Source organism: Lepisma saccharinum, chromosome 30 (genome assembly GCF_977018435.1).
Source record: "Lepisma saccharinum chromosome 30, izLepSacc3.1, whole genome shotgun sequence".
NCBI classification, from domain to species: Eukaryota; Metazoa; Arthropoda; class Insecta; order Zygentoma; family Lepismatidae; genus Lepisma; species Lepisma saccharinum.
Window position 1 is genome coordinate 17,356,126 of NC_139258.1, and position 14,455 is coordinate 17,370,580.

Here is a 14,455-nt window from a genome sequence, read left to right on the forward strand (position 1 = left end):
TTAAAAAAAAGTAAGGAGATTATGAGCAAAACCACGTATAAAAGTTTGAAGGCCATTTCCCACGATTCTTCACGTTGTAATGCAATGTTCTGTGACACCAAAATGCAGTGCCATTCTGGCAGAATTCGAGCATACACCTCCCGTCACATGGGATGTATATCAGTAGTGTTTGTTGGGCAAGAAATAATAGAAAATTACCTCCTGAGCACTGCAAATCCATAAGGTAATTTTGGTCTCACTATATACTTTTACAGAATAAATAAGGTGGTTAATGAGTGAAAGCTTTGGGATGCTAAACACAGTGGAGGGAAAGGGGGATAGGTGGCATGGGTTGGTGGCTTATTGTTTACACGAGGATATTTTCCTGTTGTTCCACATAGCAACAGGTGACTCATTGAATAGCTTTAAGACCTACAACTAAGAAAGCCATTTCTTGAACCTGGATTATATTTCACATTATATAAGTGATATAATTTTTTGTCACTTTTCTCCATCAAAAACCAGGGTGCACATTATACACGCATGCTCATTACACGAGGGCAAATCAAAAAGTCTTTGCACCTAACTATTTATTGCCAGATTACAAACCATAAAAGAAAACCAAGATCTCTATGTACTTTTTGCTATTTTTCCACATAATCACCACACCTGTTGAGGCACTTGTCCCACCGTACCACAAGTTTCGCAATGCCCTTTGCATAGAAGGTGGCTGGCTGATCATGCTTGCCTTGTCAACATCATCAGGAAGCTTAGGAACCCACGGACACGACACCTTGCGGTGTCCCAACAAATCGTGAACAATGTCGTAAACGCTACAACAGGAAATGCCAAGTTCAGTGGCAATGTCCTTCAGATGAACACGTCGATCAGCTTTCACCGTTGTCCGGTGTCAGCAAGGAACGAGGTCGGCCCAATCGCTCATTGTCCTCCACATTGTCCCATCCATTTTCAAACTCCTTGCACCACCACTGCACACGTCGCACTGATAAAAACTTGTCCCCATACACTGGCTCCATTTCCCCATGGATATCTGTGGCTGTTTGTCCTTTGCACCATAAAAAACGAATAACACTTTGCTGCTCATATGACGTGGACTTCCTGAGCACTCTGGCATCTTTGCCAACTGATAACAGCGCCGTGCTGTGGAAGAAATCTGAAGTTACAATAGGGCCTTTCCAAGAAAAGCCAAAAGCCTACTGCATCACTCATATATCTCACTTTTGTAATAACACTTATAACAAGGTAGAAAAAATTAGGTGCAAGGACTTTTTGATTTGCCCTCGTACATGCGTAAATACGATATTTATATTTGAGAATTGTGAATTTAGAGAACAACACAGCAAGGGGCAAGCCAAAATAACCTTACAGATTTAAGCTGTTCACACGATGAACATAGCAGCATGTAATTAAAACAATGCACTTGCTGAACTTTTCAGGGATGGTGTGTCAACTCCTCGGTGCCAAAGAATTTCAGGAAGGAGTGGAATTCATCGTCAACTCCATGCAACATGTCAAGCTCAATAGGGACGTTGCATTGCAAATACTTGACGCCATCGTCTTAGATTTGCTCTCGTGTTGCAGAGAAAACCGGTAAGTGTTCAGTAAGCTGCTCAGAATGTGATCAGTGACCGGGCTGAGCGAGCCCTCTAAAAATACCACCAATGCATATTTCTCCATGATGCCAAATGGAATCTCATGCAAGTCGACCTATATCTGGGTGTAACTTGTCAATTTATCATTTTGAAACAAGTTGTTGCATTTGGGTGATTGAAACAAACGAAGCAGAACTACATCGTTACGAGTGAGTTGGTGCTGCAAGGTGAGCTTTTAATGAGTGTAAATTTGTTAATGTCGGAGAAATTGTTTTGTGTATGTATATATGTTATAAGCATAATTTATTTATTTTTCTCTGCAATTTAATGTAACTTAGAGTATAACTTTTGTATTTTAGTAAGTTTGTACTTGAGTAACTTTATTATTATTATTTTTTAAATACTTCAATTTATGATCTATTTTCTTGTGATACAAAGCAACACTTACAAGAATTTTATGCAAGTCTGTATGAAGATGTTTTATAAAGGTCAGAGCATGTATGTAAAGGAAGAATTGTAAAGTTTTTGAAATTTGTATTTGTTGTAATTAAGTGTACTAAAAGTTATTGTCTTCCCTTGTAAGTTTAGTGATAGCTAGCGTGTGATCCACTATCATATAACCTGTGCGAATGTCATATATATTTCTTTAAGTTCTTAAGCAGATTGTGTGTGTGTGTTTGTCTGAATAAATATGTAAATATATTTTTGTGTGTTTTTGAAAGGTTTAAAAACAGTATGAAACCGGTTAAAAATATACATATTTCAGTAATATCATGTATTTTAATCATATAGTTTATATATTTTTCAAGTCATATGGTCTGACTATAAAAACTGGTGCATTGTGCATTAAAAGATCTTAAAAGCATGATATGTAAGAGATACTATTTTTCAATGTATGTTTGATAAGGAGATATAATTTTAACACTATGCCTTCTGTGGAGAAACCTGTATTTTTCTAAAATCTTACGCACTGATTTTTGAAAATTTGAAGCCTATGAAAGATTTTAAGAGTGGATGGAGGGGTTACTTATGAAGCATATATAGTTGTACACATTGCTTTGATTTTCTCTTCGTTTCGATTGAAGAAAGAAAGGAATGCTCCAGTGGTTAAATCATCTTTTACACAACTATTGTTAATAAGTTTTAAACTGTGACAGATATTGTGTGAAAAAATCTGAATTCATTTTTTAGTTATAAGCGGTGCTCCTCTCAATTTTTTAATCATACAGGTAGAATGTTTATAAGTTTTTCATACCAAAGAAAGAATTCAGACAAGTGTTGAAGAGTTAACCTAGGAAGAAAATCTATTTTCAAATTGTAAGAATCCAGTCTAGCGTGTTATAATTTGTTTGTGCGTTGTTTAAATTTCTATGTGCGTACTTATAGTCCCATGTTTGATTCCTGGTGGAGGCACACTGCACAGTGGTTTAGATCCCAGTTTAAAAAGTGTAACTCCAGTCCCGATTAGCCAATATGTGCATAAAGTGGACTTAAACATTCAAACGAATTATGTGCCTACATTCATTTAAAATTTGGATATCCCAGATGAAATTTTCTGTACTTTTACATATTCGAGTAACAGTTGCGAACTTTCTAAATAGTGTGACGTCATTCCCAACATCCTTGTGATTTGTTATGCTGGGTGTGATAGAATGTACTATGTCATATTATGGGTAAAACTATTTTTGCCTATGCAGGCTTATAATTCTAATACCTTCACCACCATTTTGTTGAATGGTTAATAAATACTACTCTACACAGATAGAGGCACGTTACAGGGTCAGGATGTTCTCGTCAGTTTGGAACACAAACCTTATGAAGTCCATGCTTCATGCTGTAGCAAAATACCAGCTCGGACAGCCAGATCTGACTTCATAGATACCGGAATCACCAAGGTATTTCACAACAAGACCTGTTCAATGTTGTCAAAATAATAGCAAGTTATCCTCATTTTATCACATTCTTTGTTTCTGAATCTTGACTATAGTGCTAGAAAAGATGACATACTTTTTCTTCTCATAAAATATTTTTTCACGATTTGATCTTTTTGTTTATACAATACTATTATCTCTTTCCTAGCATTTTCCGATACTTTTGCACTTTTTACTAATAGTAGTTAAGATGAAAACTTGAAATAATTTATTATAACATTTTGTCAATGTTTTATTTTTTAGAAAGCTATTTTGTAATTATTTTGAATTTAATCATATCAAACCCTTTACATGTATATATTTTTGTACACAACATATTATATATGACATTTTCACAGGATAATATGGTACAGTTTATTCAAAATGAATGTGCATATGAAGAGTATGAATGATTTATTTTTTAATGTATATGATTTCATTGGGACAAAAAAAGAATGAAATTGTACAGTGTGACGGATTAAATCTGAGATGATGTGTTATTTTAAAATTTTGCTTACATGTCATATGTTCGAAAGGATGTTGAAAAATGGTATTTTACGTTGAGATAACCAATACTAGTACAAAGTGCTACTAATGGTGATATTACTTGTACGTTGTCATCATTATTGTGAAACGTGATGCTTATCCCTCAATACCTCTGTCAGTACTGTATTTTCTCTTTGATTCAGCATGTAATTTGAATTACTGTACAGATATCTGAAAAAAAAATCTATGTAGTGCATCTGTGTGTGTCTAATTTAAAAAAGTAACTGCTTTTTTCCAAAAAAGAGGAAATACATTTTCAAAAACAATTACAACAGCAAACCTCGTGGAAATAAAGCATTTGACCCTCTTCCTCTAAATGCCTTCACTACACATTGCAATGTTTAAAAAAATACAATTTCATGTAAATTTTACATGGTCATCAGCAAAGCAACAGTACCTATACCTCTGTTACTTTTAAAAAATAACTTTCCAGACACTGAAAAGGCTGCCAATAAAATGGCAAAATTGTGAAAATAAGTCAGGCTATACCGAAGTATCACATTGGTAAATTTATCATTAAATGTAATGTTATTCTATTAAACCATCATGAAACAGTAATGATTTTCATATCATTTCCAAGGCAGAGTTTTCAAGAATACATACAACAGAAAAGGGTGAGAAGTGTAACGCTGGCAATTTTGAGATCTGAAACATTGAGTTTGTAATAAATGTAATTGTGTTCTTATTTATTTAAATTAATAATTTCGTGTTGATTCCAGAAAAGTATTTTAATTGCCAATTTGTCACACACTGATAGTCATGGTATAGTCACCAAAATTAGGGAATTCATGTACTTTGTCACAAGTAATAATGTATTGCTGTTATGTATTTTTATTTAGAAAAGAACTGAATTTTAACCTTGTTGTGTGCCATGATTATAGAATTTGTGTGTACATTTTTTTTATTATTTTGCATGTCGACTGCAATCTTGCCTTCGTACAGTGGAATTATACAGGGTGGTGTAAAAGTCCCACACCATAGGCCTGGATTACAATATTTGTTCAATGTTCTGGCCAAACCATTGCCAAAAAACAACTGTACACACTCCTAGGATGTGGGTCACAAAGTCCGCTCCCACAGATACAGTTTGTCCCTGCTGGCTCTCGATCTTCCCTCCCCTATCGTAGTTGCCTTTGCGTCCCCATAGCAGAATAACTTTTACCTGCTCTTCAATAGTCAGCATGGTTCACCTACATGAAGAACTTGCAACATTTCACATTTATCAACAGACGCCTGTGGTGTGGGACTTTTGCCCCCCCCCCCCTCCTCTATATCAATCCAGCTGTTTATAATCTTGACTGACAGGTTCCATGAATCTCATAACAGTAATCTCAATTTTTACATAGATCTTGAATAAGTGGCATGCCCAAGGGGGTGGGGTAAGGTTGGTAGGGGTCATACACCCATATTTGGTCCAGTATTCCTTAAAAAAGGCCAAGTCTGCTGCCACGCATGTGTCAGCAGTAAGAATGAGCGTTAAATTTGCTCCTGCCACATAATTCGTCTGCTAAAAGGATGTTACAAATCTTAAGAACAGATGAAGATGAGAGAAATGCAAGTTTATGACTAGTGGGAAAGAATGTACAAATAATTTAGAACCTTTTTCTTTACAAAGCATTTAGGGATATTATTTTAATGCTAACAGAACCTAACCTAACTATGAGAGCATTTAGGTTTATTATTAGAAGAATGCTACGGGACCTAATCTTAAAACATTTATGTGAAAGTAATCGCTACAACTTCACAGTATGTGTTACAGACGTAATTGCATACATAGCATGATGAAATCACGATAAAACAAAGACAGAGTTTGCTGCCACGTGCATCTCTTTTGAGGTTCCAGCAGAAAAAGAACGTGGCAGTAGACACTACCCTTAAAAAAAGAACATCAGAGGCAGGAAAAGATGTATGTAATAATCCTGGATACGCCACTGTCAATAGCTTGTGAAAGCATCATTTATTCACTTATCGATTTCAGTGACGCACTGCCACTATTTGCAAAAGGCAGATTGATTTCAATCTCAAATAATTAATTACACCAAAGGAATAAGAAATCTTAACAAATAAAATACAAGAAATGTATAAAGAAGAACTTTTGTTATATATATTCTTGTGTACTTCATTGGAATGACCAGAAAATAAAATTTACACGCTTTAAATTTCAACTGGTCTTGAAAATATCACCTGGAAATCTTTGCCCATTAGACAACCATAATTATTGGTTAACGATTGTTACTGGTATTTTTTGCATCTAAATAATGTGTTCCATGGCTAGCATTTACTAGAATACAAGTTATATGTTGTTAAGTTGTGGGAATAATTGATAGATCTAGACAACACTTAAAAAGTTCAGAATTTTACATCAGGAGAGTTTGAAATTAAGTTAATTTTTCATTCAGTTTTTACAGCCACTCGGTAAACGAATGTAAATATTGTACACATCATCTGTGAATTATTATTGCTTGGGATAAACTTGTTTAATATGTACGTGTGTATGTGAATTTAGTGTGAAAATTACTTGTTATACTGCAGAGGGTATGTTTTATGTTGAAATTTTAGTCATGATTGTGAGTATGCTCTGTAACAATAATACTATTTGAAGAATTGAAAGAAAGCTAGTGTATGTTACATAACTCTTGAATGAATGCGATGACGACGAATTTTTAAGTTTTGTGTTTCTTTGTAAAAGCTGTATATGTGATCATATTAATGCTCAAAGCATCGTGTTGAGAGAAGGCTTTGACAGTGTGCTCCATTGCACAATTACTTATGGCGTATTGGAAGTTACAGTTACTTGCAAGAGTTACTTCTCAAGTGATTCAATTTTGATGACCCAAAAGTAGCAAACTGTCATTTTTTTTTTGATTGTACATTTTCCCACATTTTAAGTTTTGCAGCTTGGTCCCCTCAAAAATGTAAAATTGAGGTTCCACTGTACTTAGTTTTTAAAATGAGTAACCATAACTGTTACTTTTTCAAGTAACAAAATTAACAGTTACTTTCTGTACATTTCAACAGTAAAGTAATAGCTAAAAACTTATTTTTTTTAAAAAAAATACATTTTGGTGCTTGAAGTGAGGGGGTGTGAGGGGATGCTATAGTGGAACCACTGGAGAAAGAACTTGTACACGCGCTACGACGCCAGCGGTCCCAGGTTCGACTCTCAACCTAGGCATGGATGTTTGCGAGTGTCCATTCATCAATTTCTTCACTCGTCATCTTCGCAAATTAGCCAAAAGTGGCACAAAAAGCGAAGTAAAATAAAGCAAATCAATCGATCAAAGAGCTTGCGCAGACCTGTGCATCGTACCTACCCCTGCATGGAGGGAAGTGGTAGAGTAGAGCAGGCTTACTTGATCTTATGGTGGGGAAGGTACACGGAAACTTTTGGCCAAAGGTTCTTTTCCTTGTTGTCGCTCTATAGCAAGATATTTGCAAGGCATTCCCCAGTTGTCTCGTCATTACTAGGGCCCGGGACTTTGTGTCCTATAAAACTGTAAAATATGTATGTAATTATGTCATATAAATTGGAAAATATGTCATGAAAAATTACAAATATGAGAGAAAAATGCAGAAATATTCCCGGTAAAGCCAAAAATATGCACAACAGTACTCTCGAACTTCTCCTATACCCGATAGTGTAGAGTGGGGGCTGTAATGTACCGAATGTTATTTTTACTTTTGACTGATTTTTGTGAAAAGCGAAAAAGGCAAAGAAATGAGAACGAAACTTCTTCCCTTCCCATGCAACAATGAGAGAGAACATTTTTCTCAATAATGATTGCATGGCTATCAATTGTCGGTGGGATAAAAAAAAGTGGGGTGGTATTGTTCTGTACTAAGAAAAGACAGCATCTTTCTTCCTACGTAATTTCCAAATCCTGCCATCGACAATATGAACTATCCGTTGTGCTACGAAGAAAAAAAATATATTTGAAATAACCGATTATGTGCGAGAGAATTACGAAATGATACAGAAATATGTCTTATTACAACAAAATTGAAGAAATATGTTGTAAAAACGCGAAATTGGTGAAATATGTCAAAATATGCTTTGTCAAGTTTGTCTATTTCGGCTGATTTTCATCAGATATGTTAAGATATCACCCCAGTATTAGATTCAAAGCCAAATGAAAAATATGTTATAACATAAAGTCCCGGGCCCTAGTTATTACCATGTTCAACAAGGAAGCAACCCCCTAGACTCGACCAAACATCCCTCAGCTAAGAATTTCCACTGAAAGCACTGTTTTACATGTATATTTTACAGGGTGTAATAGTTTTCAATTACAAAGGTTTGCTTTCAATTTTTTCATCACTATATTTTCATATTTAAATGCTTGACGTTTATTCAATTTAATGAAAATTAAATTTTATATGGTTATTTAAAATAATAGAACATTCTCTAGGGGTTACAGCTTACCTAGAATAAAGTAACTGTTACTTATTAAAAAGTAACTTTCTGAATACTGCATGCAACCTCTGGCAGCTCTTACTGTTGTTTCTGAAAAGAATGAGACTACAAAATCTATCATGACTAGAATCATTATATTTCTAGGAAGAGATTAGTTTCTTAATCTCCAAGCTTGAAAACTATTCCTTGAAGAAGAAAAGATAGTTTTGCTATTTATACTTTTAAGAATTTTGATACATTTCTTCAAAGGATTGCTTTTGTTTGTCTTTTAATACTGTTTCTGTACTGTTATGTGATAGAATGTAGACGATAAAGGAAAAACATATCCTTTTAAGAAGCTGTTGTTAAACCCATAACAAACCAATATTGTCTTAGATGAGAGTGGGCATTATTATTTTAAAATGGTGACAAAGTGTCAGTTAGTTATAGAGCATAATATTTCATGTGCCGCAAACATATATAGTATCTGTTATGTACATATGCATATTGTGATAGTAACTGTACAGGGTAGTTCTGTGTATGTAACGTGAAAATATTTAAAACTGATCCAAATAGATGGAAATATGGTAGCCTGAAACTGTTGCTTTCATAGTTGCATTATTATTTGTTATTCCTTAAATTTGTACATATGTATATATATTTTCAAATGTACCTTGTGAATAGAGTTTGGAGAGATGAAGTTCTGGACCTGGTCGAAGCTTTCATTTTGCTTCACAAGTAGACATATGTATGTTGTAAAATGATCATTTTTCTTCTTATGTTATTGCTAGGTAGGTATACTCTGTCCCATGAATCTCTGGAGTGAGTAACGAAAACAAGTGTGTGCAAGAAGTGAATCGAAAGGGCTGACCAATTAACGTGTGAGGGGAAAATGGGGTTGAGTGGAGGGGGAAATGCAGGAACATGTTCTGCTTCACTCTGCCCACTAGCTTTCTCCCCTTCTCTGCCCTTATGTGCGACCTTGCTCCAGAGATTCCCCGAATAGAGTATAGTACGAAACTTATTTTGAAGTATTGAGCTAAGATCATTATTTTTTTTCTTCTGGCATGAATCGTAATCCAGTTTCTCGTCATTTGTCACATGGGCCTCCCCGATGGTGTAGTGCTGACATTGCCAACTTGTAATCAAGAGGTCCTTGGTTCGGATCCCACTTTAAACTGTAGGTCCGGTCCAGTCTTAATTAGCCTTTCTATCCATAAAGTGGACATTTAAAAAAAAAAAAAAAAAAAAACATTGCCGAAAGGAATGGGCAGATCGTAATCTTTGAATCCAGTAATATCATATTCCCAAGATTTGGATATCGGATCTAAGGCTCGGATACAAAATCTAGGCTTTGGATATTGGGTCCAGAATCTGAAGTTCAGAAACTGAATCCAGGAACCAAGATTTGGATACCGAATCCAAGCTTTGGACATTGGATCTGAGGTTCAGATACCAATTCCAGGATCTAAAGTTTGGATATGATATTCAGGATTTGAACACTAATCTCTCCCAATTCCCAACACACAAGCCTTATGAGGTGTGCTACAACTAGTAAGCTTGCAAGAGATGGGAATAAACACAGCCTTGCAATCCTTAAAATAATTCATATTATTAAATTAAAATAAAATAAATTAAAATTATTCATATGGGTCCTCTTTAGTGTCTGTATTTAATTTTAAACAGGATGCGCTTACGACTGTAAACCAGTCTTGTTTTTTGTACAACAATATTATTGAATTCAGGAAGTCTTGTAGGAATTCTCTAAGCAACATTCGTGATGAAGGGACCAGTGGCATTGGCCATTTGACTTGCTCATTTGGTTTAAAAGTTCCTAGCTCAGACTCCCACGTGATGAGCACTACTTTATATGCTAAAGGATGCAAGTAATTTCTGTGTTCATGTATGCATAATAACCTGAATTTTTTTAACCACATTGATGTACAAATTCATTATTTGTTGCACACGAAGGCAGCATAGCAATGAAAATAACAACAAAAAGTAATGAGTATATATTACAGATTGACCAATATGAAACTATAACTAACATTTCACTGATCCAATATAAAATTTATAAATGCTCCCGAAGGAACAAGAATAGTTCATTTGTGTGTAATAGAGTGACCAAGATAAGTTTTGTCTTAACAACAAGAAATTTTACATTTAAACACTTTCTTTACATTTGTTGCATTTCAAGTCCACTTCATGATCACATACACTAATCAGAAGAGAGTATAGGAATTCATAAAAATAATTAAGAAATGGCATAATTTTGCATTGTATTACAAGCTATGTATAAGCAGGGTGGCCACTCTAGGACCATGATAAAATTCAAGTATTATTCCCGGTTTTCAAGGCGAACATTCCAAAAATTCAAGGGTACAAACAGATGTTTTCTTATAACACCATTAAGCCTTGTTTCCATGATATAAAAAACTCAATATGCTGACCAAGCAGAAATTAATTTTATTATAAAACATAAACTAAATGTAACGTTTCAACCTTCTAGCAAGGTCTTCTTCAGAGACTGCACCAAGTACAAATGTAACAAGGTACAAAACAGGAAGATATATACACACACAAACATTACTCACCTCCAGACTATTAGAAAGTTGTTCTGGAACATTCTAGCAGGTGGCTTTCCCTTGTCAACTACTTTCACCTGAAAGGCTAAACTTTTTCTTCCATTTGGAATGTGGTAGAACTCTTTATCTCACACTCTTTTTTCCTTCCTTGTTCTTCCTTCTTTTCTCCTCTTTCTCTTTTGTCCTTTCCACTCTTTCTAACACCTTCTTCCATTCTTTGTTTATCTTCAGTCCCCCATTCCAGTTCATTGTGTCTTCTTCACCTTTCTTCTCTATTTCCTTGGCCTCCTTCCATTTGCTCACTAGGATTCTCTTCTCCCTTCCTATCTGCTTAGCCTCATCCCACTCTGTGTGATGTCCTGTTTCTCTCGAGTGTTTAAATATCGCATTTCTCTCTCTCTTTAGTTGTACATTATCCCTATGTTGTTTCAACCTTTCTTTCTTTATTTTAACCTTACATATTACCGCTTCTCACCACCCCCCACACATACACACAAATATATTAACAATATATAAAGGGTCTGTGCGGTTGCAATTTATCCCAAAATTCTAATTCATTTTAATTAAACATATTCGAAATATATCTACAAAAACAAGTTACAAATGTTACCTGTTACGGGATATATTAATCATTAATCTATGGAAATTGTGTAATAATTTCAGACTCAAATTTACCTAATCAACTTCAAGATAGCGTGCAATAATCTTCTGTCTGTCTGATAGATTGTTCTGCAAAGGACACTAACAAAGTAAACTGATTGAGAGAATTCTGTTTTATTTTCCACTCGGCTTTAGTTTCTTCTCTTCCCTCGATAACTTGAAAAACTTGTCTCAGGGCATAAATACATATATATAAATAAAAGTTGCAATTTTTCACATCTACAGAGAAAAATTCATGCATAATTCCCGGAGCCAATAATTCATGCCTAATTCCTGGAATTCAAGGAATTCCCAGTGAGTAACCACCCTGATAAAGATGTCAAGATTGTCATAATTATTGGCAATTTGCACCAATAGTGCTGATTAATCTACCACATCCCTAATATAAAAGGGAGCTATTTATTGTTTGGACCATGTGTACAGAGAGTGAACTGGCAGATAGTCTATAATAATGGATTTGTGATTTCTTTGATTTACAATAATGATATATAAACCGTACTTTGAATCCCACTTAATACCAATATTATCAAGTGTTCTAAATTATTTCTTTAATAGAGGACCATGAATTACTCCCACCCTTCATTTGGAGATATCTCGGAGCTGTTACAGTCTTTCCCTTTGAATTGTTACGCATCACGGTTGTAATATATACACTTCATTTTTCCCAACTCTTTTTACAAGGATGGCTGTTAGGTTGGACATTATTTTTCCAGTAAAAAATTCATAGTATTTATGTTCGATTAATGGTTTTTATGAAAACATTCAGCAATTGTATGTTATTTAATGTTATTTTATTGTTAAACTGTATGTTATTTAGTATATAAACTTGAAAATGTGTGTGTGTGTTGATGTTTTTTGGACACCTGATGTGACTGTATTATATATATTGGAGGAGTATGATATTAGTTGGGTGACAAAAGAGAGGAGACTATGAAGTTCCAGAAAGTGCCATTTGCTGTGATGACATTCTGAAACTTAACCATGGGAAGCCAGAGAGAAAGAGAGTGTGCATCTTTCATAGTCTTTAATTGCACAGGGTGATCACAAAGTGGGCAACCCCCCTTTATTTTCAACATTACGATGGCTGTAGTTGAATCCTTGATATACAGAAGGTTGTTCGCTTTATATCCGACCATGTTTGACGGGTACCCACCTTAAGAGATACCGTGCTGCCAGCACCGATCATGTTGTATTGGACCCCCAGCATTGTGAACTATCGCCCAGCATCGCAGTTTCCATTGCAGCAAGCTCCGGCGCAGGACAGGCATGGGAATTTTGTCCCACTCCTCTCTGCAAGCTTTCCATACACCATCCAGGGTGCGCGGGTGGCAATGTTGAAGACGTCGTTTCAACAGTCCAAATGTGCAAAAATCCATTGGACTGGCATCTGGGCGTTTCACAGGAATGTCTTCAAACAGAATGACATGAATTCCTAATTCCTCTGCCATTTCCTGATAAAAACGTAGTGATGTTCTGGCGGTATGACTCGAAGCCTTGTCCATATGGATCATCACCTGGTTCGCATCCATTCCATACAATTGTGGGATGTCTCTCCAATGGATAGGTGTCAGAATGGAGTCTTGGAAGTATCTGGCATTCACCTTCACGTTTTTGCCCACCTTGCGTATCATCAACTTACCCTCATATTCGAATCCCGTCACAACCATAAAGCCACGAGGGAAACTTTCCCTGCACTGACGAACAAAGTTGCTGCGCCCCTTGCCGTCAATGTCACGGTATGTGATCGCCCGAATGTGACCACCAGCAGTGAGGTGGACATGATTCATCCATTGTGACAACTTTCTTCCATTTGGAACCCGCCAGGTACCTTTCATACAGTTTCACAATGCGTACGTATGAAAACTTAGCATGGAAAAGGGCCATTACGTAACCCTCCCAATACCAGTTGATTTTCGGTGCCATTTGATAACATTCACTACCAACACTCACGCACCTACAAGGTCAGACACAACACTGTTCCCACCAGCAGACCCATAGTTTCAGCATGATACGCCAGGTGGCAGCACCGAATCGACAATGGTCGGATATAAAGCGAACAACCTCTGTAGACACACACCTAATTGTTTGAGTCCGGAACATCAGTATGGAGACCGTCATTTTCATAGCACAGCCGAATTCTGTGCCATGTTCTGGCAGATGTTTCGTGGAAATCAGGCCCATAGCCAGAATTTTATTTCGGGATTAACTCATCCCTTATCAGCACAGGCATCGTCAGAAATATTTGTAGAGGAGGGTCAGGCCATAGATAAAACTGGATTAGTACAAATAATAATGATAATAATAATTATTGTTATTTTACAATAATAACTATTGTAAGTTATTAAAAAAATACCAATTTCAATCCAAATTTATTCTTATTATTACAATAATACTCGATCCACCGTATCAGTGAATATCTAACTCAATTGTTGTCCATTATTTTTCTTATATTTTGTGCAGTGTACTGAAAATCGGTTACTGTATTTTGTTATTAACATTTACACAATCGTTCAAAAAAAAAAAGGCTTTAACAGTTAGTGGTTAATTTTATTCATAAAGTTTATATTCTGTGACCTCTCACAAAGAAAACTACGTATAAGTTTTGGAAGCTGGGATCCATTTTTATTCTTTGGATTAAATGGTAGAATATAAAAGTATAACCTAGTTCCTCTATGATACACTAAACCTTTTTTGAAGTAATGCAGTTTTTACTGTGGTTATAACTTTATTTCTGTTATTAACAATGAAAATAACATTTAAATTAGATAT

At 35.4% G+C, this 14,455-nt stretch overlaps 1 protein-coding gene across 1 annotated transcript in view; it reads left to right on the forward strand.

Moving 5' to 3' along the window:
* The window catches only part of LOC145982007 (uncharacterized), a 47,099-nt gene extending 37,499 nt beyond the window's left edge, over positions 1-9,600 (forward strand). The window contains exon 10 of the mRNA XM_083115547.1: positions 1,437-9,600. Within this exon, the coding sequence (XP_082971673.1) occupies positions 1,437-1,594 (158 nt within the window). The 3' untranslated portion in view covers positions 1,595-9,600. The remainder of the gene's footprint in view (positions 1-1,436) is intronic.
* Positions 9,601-14,455: the final 4,855 nt, after the last annotated feature.